This window comes from Cyrtonyx montezumae, unplaced genomic scaffold (assembly GCF_038088225.1).
Source record: "Cyrtonyx montezumae isolate F1298 unplaced genomic scaffold, pur_monq_1.0 scaffold_2, whole genome shotgun sequence".
Taxonomy (NCBI): domain Eukaryota; kingdom Metazoa; phylum Chordata; class Aves; order Galliformes; family Odontophoridae; genus Cyrtonyx; species Cyrtonyx montezumae.
In genome coordinates, this window is record NW_027071936.1 from 39,449,766 (window position 1) to 39,464,745 (window position 14,980).

Below are 14,980 nucleotides of genomic sequence, written 5' to 3' on the forward strand. Positions count from 1 at the left end.
TCGTTCCTTTTGCTCTTATGCTAGAAGTAGAATATCCTCTGGAAAATGCACGTGTATTTAAGAACAGCTCTTCCATGTATACATGCCTATCAGAGTGATTTCCTTGACTAGTACTTTCCACACATGAAAAAGAAAAGAGACAGTAAAGATATTTTCAAGACCATTTTAAGGGTGAATTATGCTATCAACAAAACAGTTTGGGCCTCAATTTTTCCAAGTAAGACCTCTTTGGTACACTAGTAAATGTACTAATTTTCAAACTGATTGTGAAACAACCTGATTCTCTTACACTAATAGCACGTAGAGAGTGTAGTCTTCTAACATTCATTATAACAATTTCCCTTCTATCATCTCTTCTTCACAAAGACAGTGGCTTTAACCTTCAAAACACACTGCATAACCATAAGGCAGCCAGTCCTACTGCTTCTAATGCTCATCTACTGTTGTGCTTTTTGGGTTATGATCTGTTGTTGTTCGAAATTCCAGTGGCCTAACTTGTCCAGTATATGGGAAAATGGATATCGTTGTTGCAGTAAACAGCTGTGCATGTACAGACTATTGTACATGCAGGAATTTTTTCTGCCCATACACTATATATCCACAGTGTGTCTGACAGTCTTATATCTTCTACTCCAGATTTCAGGCTAAGGACAGATTGTCTTAAACAGTTCACAACAGACTATATTTCTACAGTCACTACAGTTCTAAAAAAACATTTTGCTAATGATAGAAGTGAGCAGAAACAAAAGTCAGCAAAGCAGGGTAGATTTTCAAGTATAATTTGCAAGACCTAGTGTGTTCTCTTAAAGTATGTCTGTCACGAGTAACAAAATCATTTCAACCTTCACATGTGCCATTTCTGTTTTCTTCTGTTGTTTAAAATAAATGTTTAAGCTTAAAAGTTTTTGGCTGCTTTAAAAGTAGTCTGTATTCTCTGGATAAGGTGTTAATGCTGGTAGGAATTGTGTATGTTTAAATCCCAAATATTTTCCAGGCTGAGAATAATGATGGCATTTAATTCCTTTCATTTAGATTTGCTTAAAACAAGACTGATTATAGAATGAGATCACACAACCATAAGAATGCACCAATTTTTTTCTAGATGACATCTTATGAATGACTTAAAACTTTGAAAATTCTTATCTGAGAAACACGATCCTCACTTTTGGCCTTTTGTTGTATGAATTTCCATCTGCAGGTAGAGTTGATCACAAGCTCCATCCTCCATCAATGACTACTTCATTGCCAGTCATATAGGCAGACTGAAATTACATAGAATGTAGCATTTTTTTAAATGCTAATTTTTCACAGCTATTAAATACAAGGAGATACTTATTTATTTCTTTTAAGAAATATATAAATATACACGTTTTCATACTTCTTTTATGAAACAAACTTAGACACAGAAGATACTCAAGGGAGTGCAGCAGAAGCAGCATTAGAGGCATTAAGACTAAAATACATCCTGAATGCATAAAACTACATAAGCTAGTCTTCACAGATTTCACCTACAGGAATAATATTTTACACTATGACATTATTAGCTCCATTCAGCTGAATGAAATATGACTTAGGTCAACCAATAAGGGGTCCTAAATGCATATTGATGTAAAAGGAGGTAAAGAAGTGAGCTGAAGACATTCTGTTCACACAAGTTTGAAGACTGTATGAACAGACTGGAAAATTAGTAGCTTTACAGAAACACTAGAAAGATGATGAGATTATAATAGATGGAAACAGGAAGACTGAAGTAATTCCATTAAATTTTTCTGTTATGCTCAGCAGGACTGCTGGGCAAGCCCAATGGAACCCAGTTCAGTATTAGATCCATTCTAAATATATATCTGAAATAAGCTTGATGTGCGTCCATTAATATTAATGGTATTTGCAGTGAACATTCCAAGTTTGGTCTATATAAACCTCAATGGTTCTCTTGTTTTCCTCAACCCAAAATGGTAGGCTCAAACTCAGCATTAGACCTTTTAGCTCAGATCTCTCCCATGCATCTACATAAGTACTTTCTCTTGCTTACTGCAAGCAGGTAATGACAGTATTAATTAGACTTCCTCAGAAAAATATCTAGCTGCAGTGCAAACGACTTGCAAGAGCAGACAAGCCCATTTCTTCTATGATTCAGAATAATGAGGTCAGATAGTTGGCTCAAATTACATGAACAAAAAGCAAACAACAAAAAAAAAGACTGTGGTTCCAAGTATGTAATGCCTTAATCATTGTCAACATTCAGGGTAATTTTTTCATCACAGGTTTTACTCGGTAAAGTTTTTTTTTTTTCTAATTTTTATTTTTTTATTTTTGTAATTATCAAGCTCAAAGAGGATATAAGCCCTCCTAGAACAAGTTGTCTCTACTGAGAAGCAGCAAAATAAATTAGGACTGTGACAGAAATTTTACTGTTCCATACTTACTTCTTCAGAGGCCAAGTATACAAAGAGATGGGCCACTTCTTCAGCAGTAGCCATCCTACCAGTCTTCTGTCTGGCTAGAAAATCTTTCAGTGCCTAGATATATAAAAGCATTTGGAACATTGAAAATATAAAATAATTATTTTAATCCAGTTAATATGCAATGCGTACAAAGCAATACTGGAAGCAGGCCATATGTTACAATTTTTAGCATACTGGGAAGGGAGTATATGCTAGGAAAAGAAGTTAGAATACTGATGCTGTACAGATTTCGTGTTGAAAATCATTCAACAGGACCTAAACTTCTGGTTGCAGAATAAAGCCACTGAAGCCCTTCCTCTTTTGTGGATGATATTCCCAGGTCCTTCAAATGAGTCCTCACAATTATTGAGTTAGTACAATTAAAGATCTCAGTTAATTTTTAAACATGTAGGTCAGAATGCCCTTTCTAACACTGTTTTGCACTGGTCTGCGTTTACTAAGCAACACTGACCTTCCAAGGCATATTAAGTCTCCCATCCTCACCAGAAACTCACCAAACTATCAAAGACAATACGACTGTTATGTTATCCTTGATACCCATAAGATATGGAATATTCTTCAGTTTGGGAAGAATTGCTGTGGGTTTTTTTTTTTTCTGTGCATGTGTGTTTTTAAGGGAAAGAAAGAAAAAGAAACATTGGTACATACATGAATAAACTATTGAATTGCTTGCTCATGATACAGGCTGGTTTGTTTGGCAGTAGGGATCAGTATATTTGTTTATTTGTTTAAGGACTGATATATTAGTTTAGCAAAAGGAATCAGTGAGTGCCAGTTCAATAACTTTGCATTTTAGCTTTGCTTGGTGTGTGAACAGCCTTATTTAAAAACCATCTGGATGTGGTATTCAAGGACATGATTTAGCAGTGGGTTGTTAGAGTTAAGGTTATATGGTTAGGTTGATGATCTTGAAGGTCTTTTCCAACCTGAACAGTTCTATGATTCCCTTGAACAGTGCATCACAAGCACTGGAGTGGGAAAAAAACTGCTAAGATCAGCCAAAAGTCTCCGTGATGAAGCTGATGATGGAAAAATGGGGAGAAAGTAACTGGCTGAAGACCATTGGAGGCCGCTACTGTGCCACTGTACTGCATATGTATGTCTTAACTGTTTAAACATAGAACCTGAACTCTGAGAGAGTGCACTTGTTTTGTCAAGTTGCCTGTTACACACAGTGAGGAATAAAGGAATGTTGCTTTCTGTTACCACATTGGAGTTTGAGAGTTTTCTTCCCAGATTTTGGATGACACTCACCTGGTCTGGGTTGGGCTGGGCTTTGATTCTTTCCTGTAAAGATGGTGTGTCAACAGTTCCTAAGCGGAAATTGTAATTTCAAAATTAAAGCTCAACTTCATCAGCAATCATAACCAAAAATTCACAGGCTCTGTTTGTATGTCATAATACTTGTGTTACTTCATAACAGAATTCAGGAAAAAGACTGCAAAACTATCACTATAGTCTGGGAGCCAATATTTCAATAAAAGACAAGACTTTTGAGAATTGCATTCAATACTTTTCCAGTGTTTGAGAAACAGCTAGTCTGCTATGCAGGCACCCCCTGCTTCTAATTTGAGGAATACAAGTTTAACAATAACCCTTAAAATACTGTGTAATCCATATATATGTGTATGTGCTGGTTAAGCAAGTTAAAACTGTTGCTTAATTATTAAATAAAAAGTTTTCTATTTTGAGAGGCAGAAATGTTTCAAATATGTCCTTTTTTCCCCCTTAATTTCTTGTAACTTTAGTTACAACAAAAATTTAGTATTTTTTTAAATAACTTCTGCTTTCAAATCTAGTTTTTGTTAACAATATCAAAATAAATTAGGCTGTATGTTTGGTTTTTTTTTTATCATCCACTTGTATTAATAAAATACCGTAACAATACTTACCAGGACATACACAGTTGCATCTGATCCCTTGTTCAATGAAATCAGCAGCCACAGACTTTGTTAGACCAATAACTGCTGCCTTTGAAGTACTGTATACACATCTGTTCACAACTCCTAACAGAAGGTCAGTATGAAGACAGCACAGAAATGAAACAAAGCCAAAAAAGAGCAGGGAGAAATTTATTCAGTATGCATCTGCTTCTGAACTCAGTGTTTCCTTTAGCTTGCCCTTACAGAGAAGCTGCACTAACTGGAATGCTAATCACCAGAATTCTACTCAGGCATAGAACAGAATTAAGCCAGTATTCTTCAATAACAAGAATCTGGGGAGTAGTCCACAAAAAGCAACACTGCAAGCATACAAGGGTTCATGAAGAGCAGAGTCTCCTCTGTTAACTATCATTAATTATCATTTTCCTTAGTAAGCAGGACTGTAGTGCTTATTTGTTCGTTATTTATCTGAAGAACAGAAATAGCAAGATATCACTTAAAAGAACTCCTGTTCAGTTATAATATATTGATAAAAAAGATACTACAAAACTTTCACAACAAATTCAAAAGCTTATAGGCCAGGATTTGATTGTTTCTGAAACTATGTCTGTGCCCATGTGTTAATGTATTTATGTTTTGCTTTCTGCATCCCTTTCACATTTGCCAGCATCCTCTAAATGAAAAGCAGTGCAATATTTATTGTCATTCTCATTTTCTCACCTGTCCCCCCTCCCCCCCCCCCAGGTTATTCTACAGCTTTTCAGCTTTTTTCTCTAAAATTTTTACATGTCACCACAAATTATATTACTGTTCTTAGGAAGACTGAAGACTTTATTTTCATAGTACAATTATGCACTTGCAGTAGCACTTTACTCCCCTCGTGTAAAAAGGAAGTCAGATTTACTCACTTTAGTTGGCCTAGGGAATACTACATACTAGGGAAAGAAACAAGCATTAAGGTCTTCATTGTAGATCATCAGAAAGCAAAAATCAAAGCAAACACCTAGGCAACCTGAATAGAAGCAACTTAGACTGAAGGTAACAAGGATCAGGTCCAATACTATACCAGACCTTCCTTTACCAGGAAGGTATCTATTGTTGTAAACTTTTTTTGACCACAAAAACTCATCTACAACAAACCAACCAGTATCTACAGGTTTTACTGTATTGTTTATTCACCTCTTTTTATTGCAAAGCTGTAATTCATTCATCAAGAGCAACCCATTCTGTGTACTGAATGAGGAATTAACTACTGTATATAATTTAACTGGAGCACGCTTCATCAGAAATACACATAAAAGAAATACACATCAGAAATACACATAAAATAAAGGATCAAAATCAAGGGCACTCGTTATGTATACAAAAATGTTTTCTCAAGAATGGCTATACACATTTTTACAGAACCCAGGTGTCAACAAGATATGTTAAGACTGTGATTTATATAAGAATCACTCTAGAAAGCTTCTCACCTTTAATGCTGGATGCCACAGAAGACATGTTTATAATATTTCCAGATTTCTGTTTAATCATCTGCAAAAAATACTTATATCATTTGAACTATTTTGTCACTTGCAGTCCCAGCAGAATAGCCCATAGCAGCCAATAGAATAGTCCTATAGACAATTGATATGCAAGATGAAGAGTCATAGGCATGAATTTTTTTAATCTGTTGACTGAAGTAATAAAGCAGATTCTGAAACTGTCACTGAGTACTCTTGCCTGGCCCTAGGATTTACCACTTAACTAATTGACAGGATAATTAAAGTGACACTGCTGTAGTCTATCTTGTTCCAATTCCCATAAGACAGAGTAGCTAAGACTTCAAACAAAAAACCAAAAACAAACAAAATCAAAGAAAATACAGATTTTTTTTTTAATAATTCCAGTGCAGCTATTCAGTCAGCTGAAACCATCCCTCCAAGGCAATCTAAGATAGCTGCTTACCTTTGCGAAGTACTAATGATCAGAAACCTATGACATGAAACCACATGTAACAGAACGCATGCTCTTCACAAAAACATCCCCCTCAACCACTTTAATAACAAAGATCCCGTCAGAAGTCAAATGTAGGAATTCACCGATCCTATCAAAACTTTCATACTTTGGAAAAAGACTGAGGCACAGCTAGTTGTCTGCCATCTTTGAAGTGCACTTGTGTTACAACCTTTTTAGGCATCCCAAAACCTGAGGTGTCTAAAGCTGTTAGAAACAACCCTTGAAAATTATTATCAACCAATAAAAACAAGGATTGGAGCAACACTGGAGATAAAAAAAATTAGACATCCAATAATGGTCACAGCTACCTCTTTTAGGTTTTGTATTTACAAAAGTTTCACAGCTGTATTGTTATCTCAAATCCCAGTCTGTAACAAGCAGCAGTGACTTAAACCTGTCATATTTAAATGCAATGCAGCAGAAGGCAACAAAGCCTTACCTTAGGAAGGAATGTCTTGATCATTAGATACATGCTGCGAACATTGAGATTCATAGTAAAGTTCCAGTCTCGTTCCTCACAATCCAGAATGGTCCCATGATGAACAAACCTGGAATAAGTGCATGAGGTAGATTATTGCATGAGATGTACATTTCTCTGGCTATTTATGCGCATTCTTCCATTAGCATTTTGTAGTATCCTCCCTTCCTTTGAAGGAAGCAACAGTTTTTTTTCATCTGATGAGTATCAGGGACACAAAACAGACCCAATGTGCAATGAAACATTTGCTAATATGGAAATTAAGAAATAAATACATTTTGAAAAAAGTATTGTTAAACCACTGACTTTGTTCACTGTTGCAGGAGGAAGGCTAAATTCAGCAGTATAGGGGATCCACAGAGTAGGGAAAACAAGTTCCAGAGTCGTTGTATCTCGGCTTAGGTAACACAGCTGTACACAAAATGTTCAGTTTTGATGAAAATATGTATTAAAGGTATAAAATTAAAAAAAAACCATTTAGATAAAAGAAAGTAATTCTGGAAGACAGGAAAATCTTAAAAAAAAAAAAAGAGCAGTATCAAACAGAAGATGCTTACCCTGCAATATTACAGAGGACATCTATTCTTTCAATCTCCTTGGCCAGCTCTTCTATCTGTTCCCTTTTGGTGACATCCAGAACCCGTATTTGAATGCCTAGAAAAACATAGTTTTAGTTTAACTGATTGTGGCTAAGAATCTGCACTTTATTGTTCTCAAGTGCTGAGGACGCTGTACTTCCCCATTCAAGTCCATAGCTTGTCTGGAACAGACCCTCCTCAGTGGTAAGCCAATACATGGAGACTCACAGAGAGCTACACTTAATTTGTGCAATGCTTAAAACAGCAATGAACAGCAGGGCACGGTATTTAACGTTTCAGAAAGGAATTAAAAAAACATCAACTGACTTAACAGCCATACAATATCACACAAGCAAATAAGCTAATGTTATTTGCCATGAAAAACACTTCCAATAAATCTGAATTCCACTGTACTCTCAAGCTACACAACTATAAAACTTGTATAATCATAACCCACAATTTATTAATGGGGAAGCAACAGTGATACACAGTCTAATAGAAGCCTACAATTACCTATTGTGAGGATGTAAAGGTGGAGCCTGCGTTTTCAGAAATCCACAGAAGGATGAAAGAGAGAAGAAAGAATCTGGGAAGCCTGACTGATTGCAGAGTGGTGCGGAGTTTATTTTTTGTGCTTCTTACAGATTATTAGTTTAAAAACATGAGGTCGGTCACAGCAGAACAGAGGTCTACAGAGGCTGGGGAATTTCCACTTGAGTGGCCCTGAGTAACCTGGTCCAATCAGACTTGCACTGTCTAAGAGGTAGGACTAAATAGCCTCTGGGGGTCTCATCCAGCCTACACCTGTGCCTTTTGAAGCAAACTGACAAGTCCATAAACATGCTTGACTTAGTTTGGTTAAATGATACAGACATTTCTGAAGAGATTTGTGTATGATGAGGTAATAATTGAGACAACGGGCTAGCAATTAACATAAGCAGTAGAATTACCTTTCAGGACACAAATAAAAGACCATAGTGTGCAAAGCCTTGAAGAAAGAGATAACTAATCACATGTCAAATGGAAGGAAATGGCTGCAAGAGTACGGAAAAAATCACTTTCCTCCTGAGTACACTAGCAGATGGAAAGCAAAGTGCAGTTCAAGCTGTAACACTTTCCTAAACATGTTCAGAATGAACCTGCAAAGACCCAAATTTCTAGAAGAGTTACAAGACTGCTTGCAGTGAACTCCAGCCAGCGGAGGCCAACGTTGACACTAAAAACTGTATCAGAGAAGTATTTTTATGTCACTGTAGTAGGAATTCATGAAGCCCAGTGATTGCTGTCATCCATTATCTTAAGTTAGAAGCACTTTCAGTTGTAAAATATAATTTTCTTACTTTTTTCTTCCAAGAAAGACTTTTTAATAGTGACCCACACTTGTGTGTTGCTTGTAATTAAAAAACATAGTGAAAATCTTTCCCTTGAAGTGTTTGTGATATCAGCAGGAAAGCAAGTTTCAAGCCTGAGCATTTGCATAAATAAAATAAGCTCACTGATTTGGTGGAATTAGTTTCTAAAGACATGCCAATTCCTTTTAGACAGTATCATTTAAATGCTTTCCTTGCTAAGTATGGACCAAGGAAAAGCAAGACACTACATCTATTTGTATAGTTGAATATTAGTTCTTGTGATCAGGGAAAAGTATTCCATGATTTTCACATGATAGTTTTGGCTGTCATTCCAGTAATCTTAAAAATAAACAAATAAATAAAAGAGAAAGCATTCTGGGAATAGGAAATTAACTGCTTCTTTGACACAAGAAACACACAAAGTTATCCCACACTCCTGGAATATTCTGTCTGAAATATGATATTGAAGCATTTTACATGTAATCTCTACCGGTTTACTCCACAGGCTGAAGTAATGACAATATCTAAATGATTACTCGCCATGTTTTCCATGCTTTTCTGGCCAGCCTACAGGAATGTTTGCAATATTTGTACTAACACCTATAGTAGATGATTTACCTGGATATTTCTCAAGTTCTTGCAGCTTAGACTTATTGATATCAGTAGCAATGACTTTGGCTCCTTCTTTAGCAAAAGCCTGAAGAATGCAATAAGAGATGTAGTTTAGATATTCTGGATCTTACAAGAAAATGTTTTCTTCTCATTTACTTTTTGACTGAAGGGAGCTGATCTCTCCCTACTCATTCCAGGGATGTGAGGAAGTTAATGGACATGGATTACCAAACATCCTGGGGACAACTAAAAAAACTGTATGTTATGAGAGATTTGTGTTCTTTTCCATCAAGTAAGGAATCCATAAATAAAGCATGAGAGCAGTAACCAAACTAAGACAATGGGTATTGTTTGCCTTTAGTAACTGCATGTACACTAGCGAGCACATTTCAAACATGTAAGGCTAGAATTCTGCCTGATTTGTTATATTTGATAGGTGGAAAAAAAAAACAAGAGGAATGACACTGCATGAATTTAAGACCGCTCACATCCAAATCACTGGAACACAGTAACATTCAAAAGAAAGATTACTTTATTTGATACTTGAACTAGACATATTCCTTCATTTCCTGATGTTGCCCTCAAAAATCCATTTTATCTGCATATAGAGCAACCTCCATTCCAAAGTCTCTGGCACTAGCCCCCAGTCTTCAGAATAAGCGTCTCAAATGCAATCTAAGAGTATAGTAGAATTAAACATGTTAGCCCTCCACGACTTGTAGAGTATTTACAAAGGGAAAGCACCAGTAAACCTACTCCTTATACCAAGTGTTTTAATGCAAGTAGTGAAAATGGGTGGTTTCATGCATCCTTAACTGTGTGTGTGACAAACTAATCTTGCAAAATTCCTGCTTACAGGGGTTTTTCATGGCTTGTTGTTATGTTATGGAGATGCTGAGATAACCCTGCTATAGTTTCTCTGTAGAAGGAAATAGCAGGGGCAGAACTTGTCAAAAGAAACAGTTAACAAGAAAATAAATAAATATCTTGAATTTTATTTTAACAGTAACTAAGACTTTTAAAAGGATTTTTTTAACTTTCAGAAATTTAAACAGCAGGAAGCATACATAATAAAGTACACTGACTATATTGTACACTGACTTTTTCAATACGTACTTCCATGGCTTCATCTGTGGTTTCTTTATTTAAGAACTTATTTGATGCAGATTTTGTTGCACACACTAGCATTAAACATCTAGCTCAGGTACAAGAGATTAAATTTTTTCTAACTCACGATAGCAGTGGCTTGTCCGATCCCTTGTGCTGCAGCAGACACAAGTATCACCTTCCCATCAAGCCGACCCATACTGCTGACCTGCACAGACAGAAAATGTGACAGTCTAACAGAAAGTGAGTAAACCAAAATGCAATTCAGAGCATCTGCACTCTCAAGTCATAAAGCACTCTTTTTGGCTACTGAGTCAGCCAAGGTTCTCGGGGTGCTGTCTCAGTCTTGCATTCCTGAGGACAAATACACTTGAGCTCAAAAGCTAAGCTTGTTACTTGCAATGAAGCATGCAATTTTTATAAAAAATGAAACTTCTTTTAAACAGGAAAAGTAAATGATGAGACAGAAGTAAAATAGTTGGTAATATAGCATCTCCATTGCATATTGTATTCTTAGAATGCAGGTCACTTCTATTTCTCTCAAATTAGATATTCAGATTACTAGATAGCAACACATTTTGCATGATACCCTCCAGGACTCTGTGAAAGGTCTTTTTTTCCATTGTGTTTGAGAGAGGCAATTGTCTGGTCTGAATTTTCTTGGGAATCTCCCAGTACAGCAAGTTCTCAGCTCCACAAGGTAAAGAGGATGAAGTAAAATGAAAACGCCCTCTCACTTTTACCACATTGTTTGACCTTAGAGAACTAATGAACACACTTGGTGCAAAAAGTGGGAAGATTTTTTTTTGAGTGCTAGATGACAAGTAATAGCCTTCTATGAGGTTTCACCTTACTCAAGCTGTGGCAGCCAAAAAGCAAAGTACAGTCCTTTTTTCTTCCCAGACAGACACTTTCAAATGAGTTCTTATATTTAAAGAAATACAGCATGTACAGGTATAAACAAACAGGCAAATGGCCAACCTCTGACTCCTACGGACTCCAAAGGAAAAATCTCTAGTAGGATTTTTTCTTATTAAGGACTGTATTACTGAATATGCTTTAAAAAAAACCCAAAGCTACCTCAAAAGTAAGGTCATTGTATTTCAGAGTGTTTGTTAACTGAGTTTCCAATAAGCAAACACTTCTGTGCTTTAAAACCCATAAAGCAAAATTTCTCTATGTAACTATGACCTCAGAAATGTGTCCCTAGAACCTTACATTTTTTAAACATATGCATGAATCCAACATGCTGAGTACTTCATTGAGTTGCATACAAACACTTATTTCCCTTACATTTACAGCTAACAACATAACCTGGATATAGTGAAATTCATTCTATGACTTGTTAGCACAGTTTAGGGTCTTACATCAGATTAGTCATCCAATTTTGAGTAGAAATCTTGCTTTCCCAAAAGCTTTGCCTCACTCCTCCCCTCAAAATTGGAGCAAAACTATTATATTTCTCCCAAGATCATTGATTCAACAAAACAGACTTCTTTCTAAGCAACTTAACTAAATAGTGCTTTCTATTGCAATACAAAAGCATTATCCCACCTGATTTAAGGTCAGGCTGACTTATGGACCGTGTTGCAAGACACTGAAATACCTAATTTTAGGTTTTTGCTCATACAAGAACAACTGATAAACTAAAGAAAAAAAACTCCACACACAAAGACAAATCACCAAAATGGTCCACTACGTAAGCAATAATTAACTTGCATTTTTTTTCTAACTAGGGGAAAGCACAACAGCTGAAAAATAATTTTTCAAGTTTGTTAGTAAAATGATGCATCTTAGGACACTTCTAATGTAGGCTGTATCACCACATGAGATTGTGCCTGAGTTGGCATAATCTTTTTTTCATATCAACAGGTGAAAATTGCCAAACTAAACTGAGTAAAATCAGACCATATACACAACTAGGTAGCACCAACTCTGCAACATACTGTGCTTTTAACAAAAGTCCTAAGTATCTCAAAGTCCGCTTAAAGCCCACAATCAAGGCTAAGGAAACTAATTCTTTGCTGTTACACACATTTTCAGTACAAAAAAACAACGATCAACTGAAGTACTTCCTCAGATAGCACTCCCATTTTAGATGCAAAGCACTTTGTAAACATTTTTGATCTGACAACTAGTTCTCATGAACATTTGCCATTCTAATTCTATTAAGCATTTAAAAATAAAGATTAACGTAGTCACTCACCAGAAGGTCTTGGTCAGCTTGGTACGCTAAATGACCTTTGTAAAAAAGGAAGTCTTATGATCTTTCTGATGTGCTTGCTGGGAGTTGTAGTCTAACTGGTAAGTTTCTCTATTTGAGGGTGATTTCCTGTCAAAACACGAAGACGCTGCCATCTAGCGAAACTCAAGATTTTAAGTGTGATTTTCCCCTGCTCAATTCAGGGACAAAAAAGGATCATAAACCTTAGCTGCCCATTTTTCCTAGACAACGCAAGAAATCAACAGAATATTCACCAAAATGCACAAGCATGATTTTTCCAAGCAATTCTTCTTCAACGTTATCTATTATCAAATTTAAATTAGCACAATACTTGCACAGTTAATTTTAACTTTTAAAAACAACAGAAAGCACCAAAGTACTAGTTCTCAAATTTTTATGCAGTCATCACATCTGTAGCTGGAAAGTTCATGGAACAGACTCTCCTGGAAAAAATCTTAAGGCACATGAGGGACAAGCAGGTGATCTGAGACAGCTGGCATGGGTTCTCCAAGGATAGTTCGTTCCTGATTGCTGTGGTGGCCTTCTACGATGGAGTGACAGCATCAGTGGACAAAGAGCAAGCAACTGATATCATCTACCTGTACTTCTGCAAGGCCTTAGACATAGCCCCATACCACATCCTTACTGCCAGATTAGAGAGATATGGGTTTGAAGGGTGTACTATTTGAATAAGGAGTTGGTTGGATGAGTGCAGCCAGAGTTGTTGTCAGAGGCTTCATCAAGGTGGAAGCTGATCATGAGTGGTAGGCCCTAGGAGTCTATCTCCTGGGACTAGTACTCTTCAACATCTTTGTCACTGACATAAATGATGGGATAGAGTGCACCCTTAGCAAGTTTGTCGATGACACCAAACTTTGTGATGTGGTTGATACAACAGAAGGGAGGGTTGCCATTCAAAGGGACCATGACAAAAGCAAAAGGTGGGCCCATATAAAGTTTATGAGGTTCAATAAAGCAAAGTACAAGGCATTGCACTTGGGTCAGGGCAATCCCAGATACAGAACTCACGAGAGCAGCCCTGCAGTGAAGGACTCACAGACCATGGTAGGCGAAAGACTTAACTGAGCCAGCAGCATGCACCTGAAACCCAGAAGGCTTGAGCTGCATCAGAAGAGGGGTGGCTAGCAGGGGAAGCCAGATGATTGATTACCTCTTGTTTCTCTGCCTCTATGTGTAATGCGTTCAGGTCTGGGACCCTTAACTCAGAAAATATGTGGAGTAGCTCCAGAGGGTCCATCATCAGATTGAAAAATTCCAAAACAAGTTATAAATTCCCACCAGATTAGCTACCCTAAAGGATTCTGAATACTACCTGAACACACTGGGCACATTCCTGAAAGTAAACTAGGACACCTACATACATCATTAAGTACAGAAACATTGTCTTTTTAGGGAACCATAACAGATTTTCTAAGGCTTTGTGACTTATCCCCCCTGCAAAAAGTAAAATAAAATTAAATGACTAAGTTTTTTGTAAAAGTATTTCTCCTCCTCCCACACCCTCTTGTCTACTGAATTGAGAGACAGACTTAGTGGAGTACATTCCTGTTTATCAGCACAATCACAAGAAAAATCTCTAAATCGTTTAGTACTTTAGCAAGAAATTAAAATATCTTGAAATTGTAAAAAAGCAAACAAAAGAATCCCACAAAAACACAAGGAAAAAAAACACCAAAAACAAAAGAAAAAGCAACACAAGAAGGTAGACCCAGATATGCCTTGCTTCCCTTCTGAAGGTCAGTTGAAAATTTATTCTTTTTAAATGAAGTAGAATAAGATGAATGGAAAAAAAAAAACTGTGATAACCAAAGGAAAAAAATATATATATTTTTATAAATAACTTGAAATTGTAAAAACAAAATAATCCCCGAAACATACCAAAACCCAAACAACTTGCATTTATCAAAGTCAGGGAAATAAGATACTCCTGCATATTTATGACTACTGTAAGATGCTGAATTTAGTAATTGTATTTAAGGACCGTTAGTTGAAAGCACACAGGTTTTAAAGGTTGCCAATATGTATTTCGAGTCAAAAATCTTAGAAATTCAAAGATTTGCAATTCTTAATAGTCAGCAGTTTTCAGCTGTTCAAGGTAAATAGATAGTTGGGTTCTCAAGAAAGATTTCAGCAGTACCTCTGTCAGGTAACAAGTCTTTTGTTACTCTTCCAATTGTAAATGCTGCACATCCAACATCTCTTCTTCTCAGAAAGAACAATTTTTTGTTTAATTGTCACTAGTGACACAGATTTGTGCAGTAG

General features: G+C 36.4%; 1 protein-coding gene across 1 annotated transcript; it reads right to left on the reverse strand.

The window, feature by feature from the left end:
* Positions 1-747: 747 nt before the first annotated feature.
* BDH2 (3-hydroxybutyrate dehydrogenase 2) lies at positions 748-10,774 on the reverse strand. The gene is made up of 9 exons (XM_065736113.1): positions 10,601-10,774; positions 9,373-9,451; positions 7,382-7,478; positions 6,786-6,894; positions 5,821-5,881; positions 4,358-4,471; positions 3,720-3,778; positions 2,427-2,519; positions 748-1,262 (listed from the first exon to the last, which is right to left on the reverse strand). Exons 1-9 carry the CDS (start codon positions 10,670-10,672, stop codon positions 1,209-1,211), a joined length of 738 nt encoding a protein of 245 aa, XP_065592185.1. The 5' UTR covers positions 10,673-10,774; the 3' UTR covers positions 748-1,208.
* Positions 10,775-14,980: the final 4,206 nt, after the last annotated feature.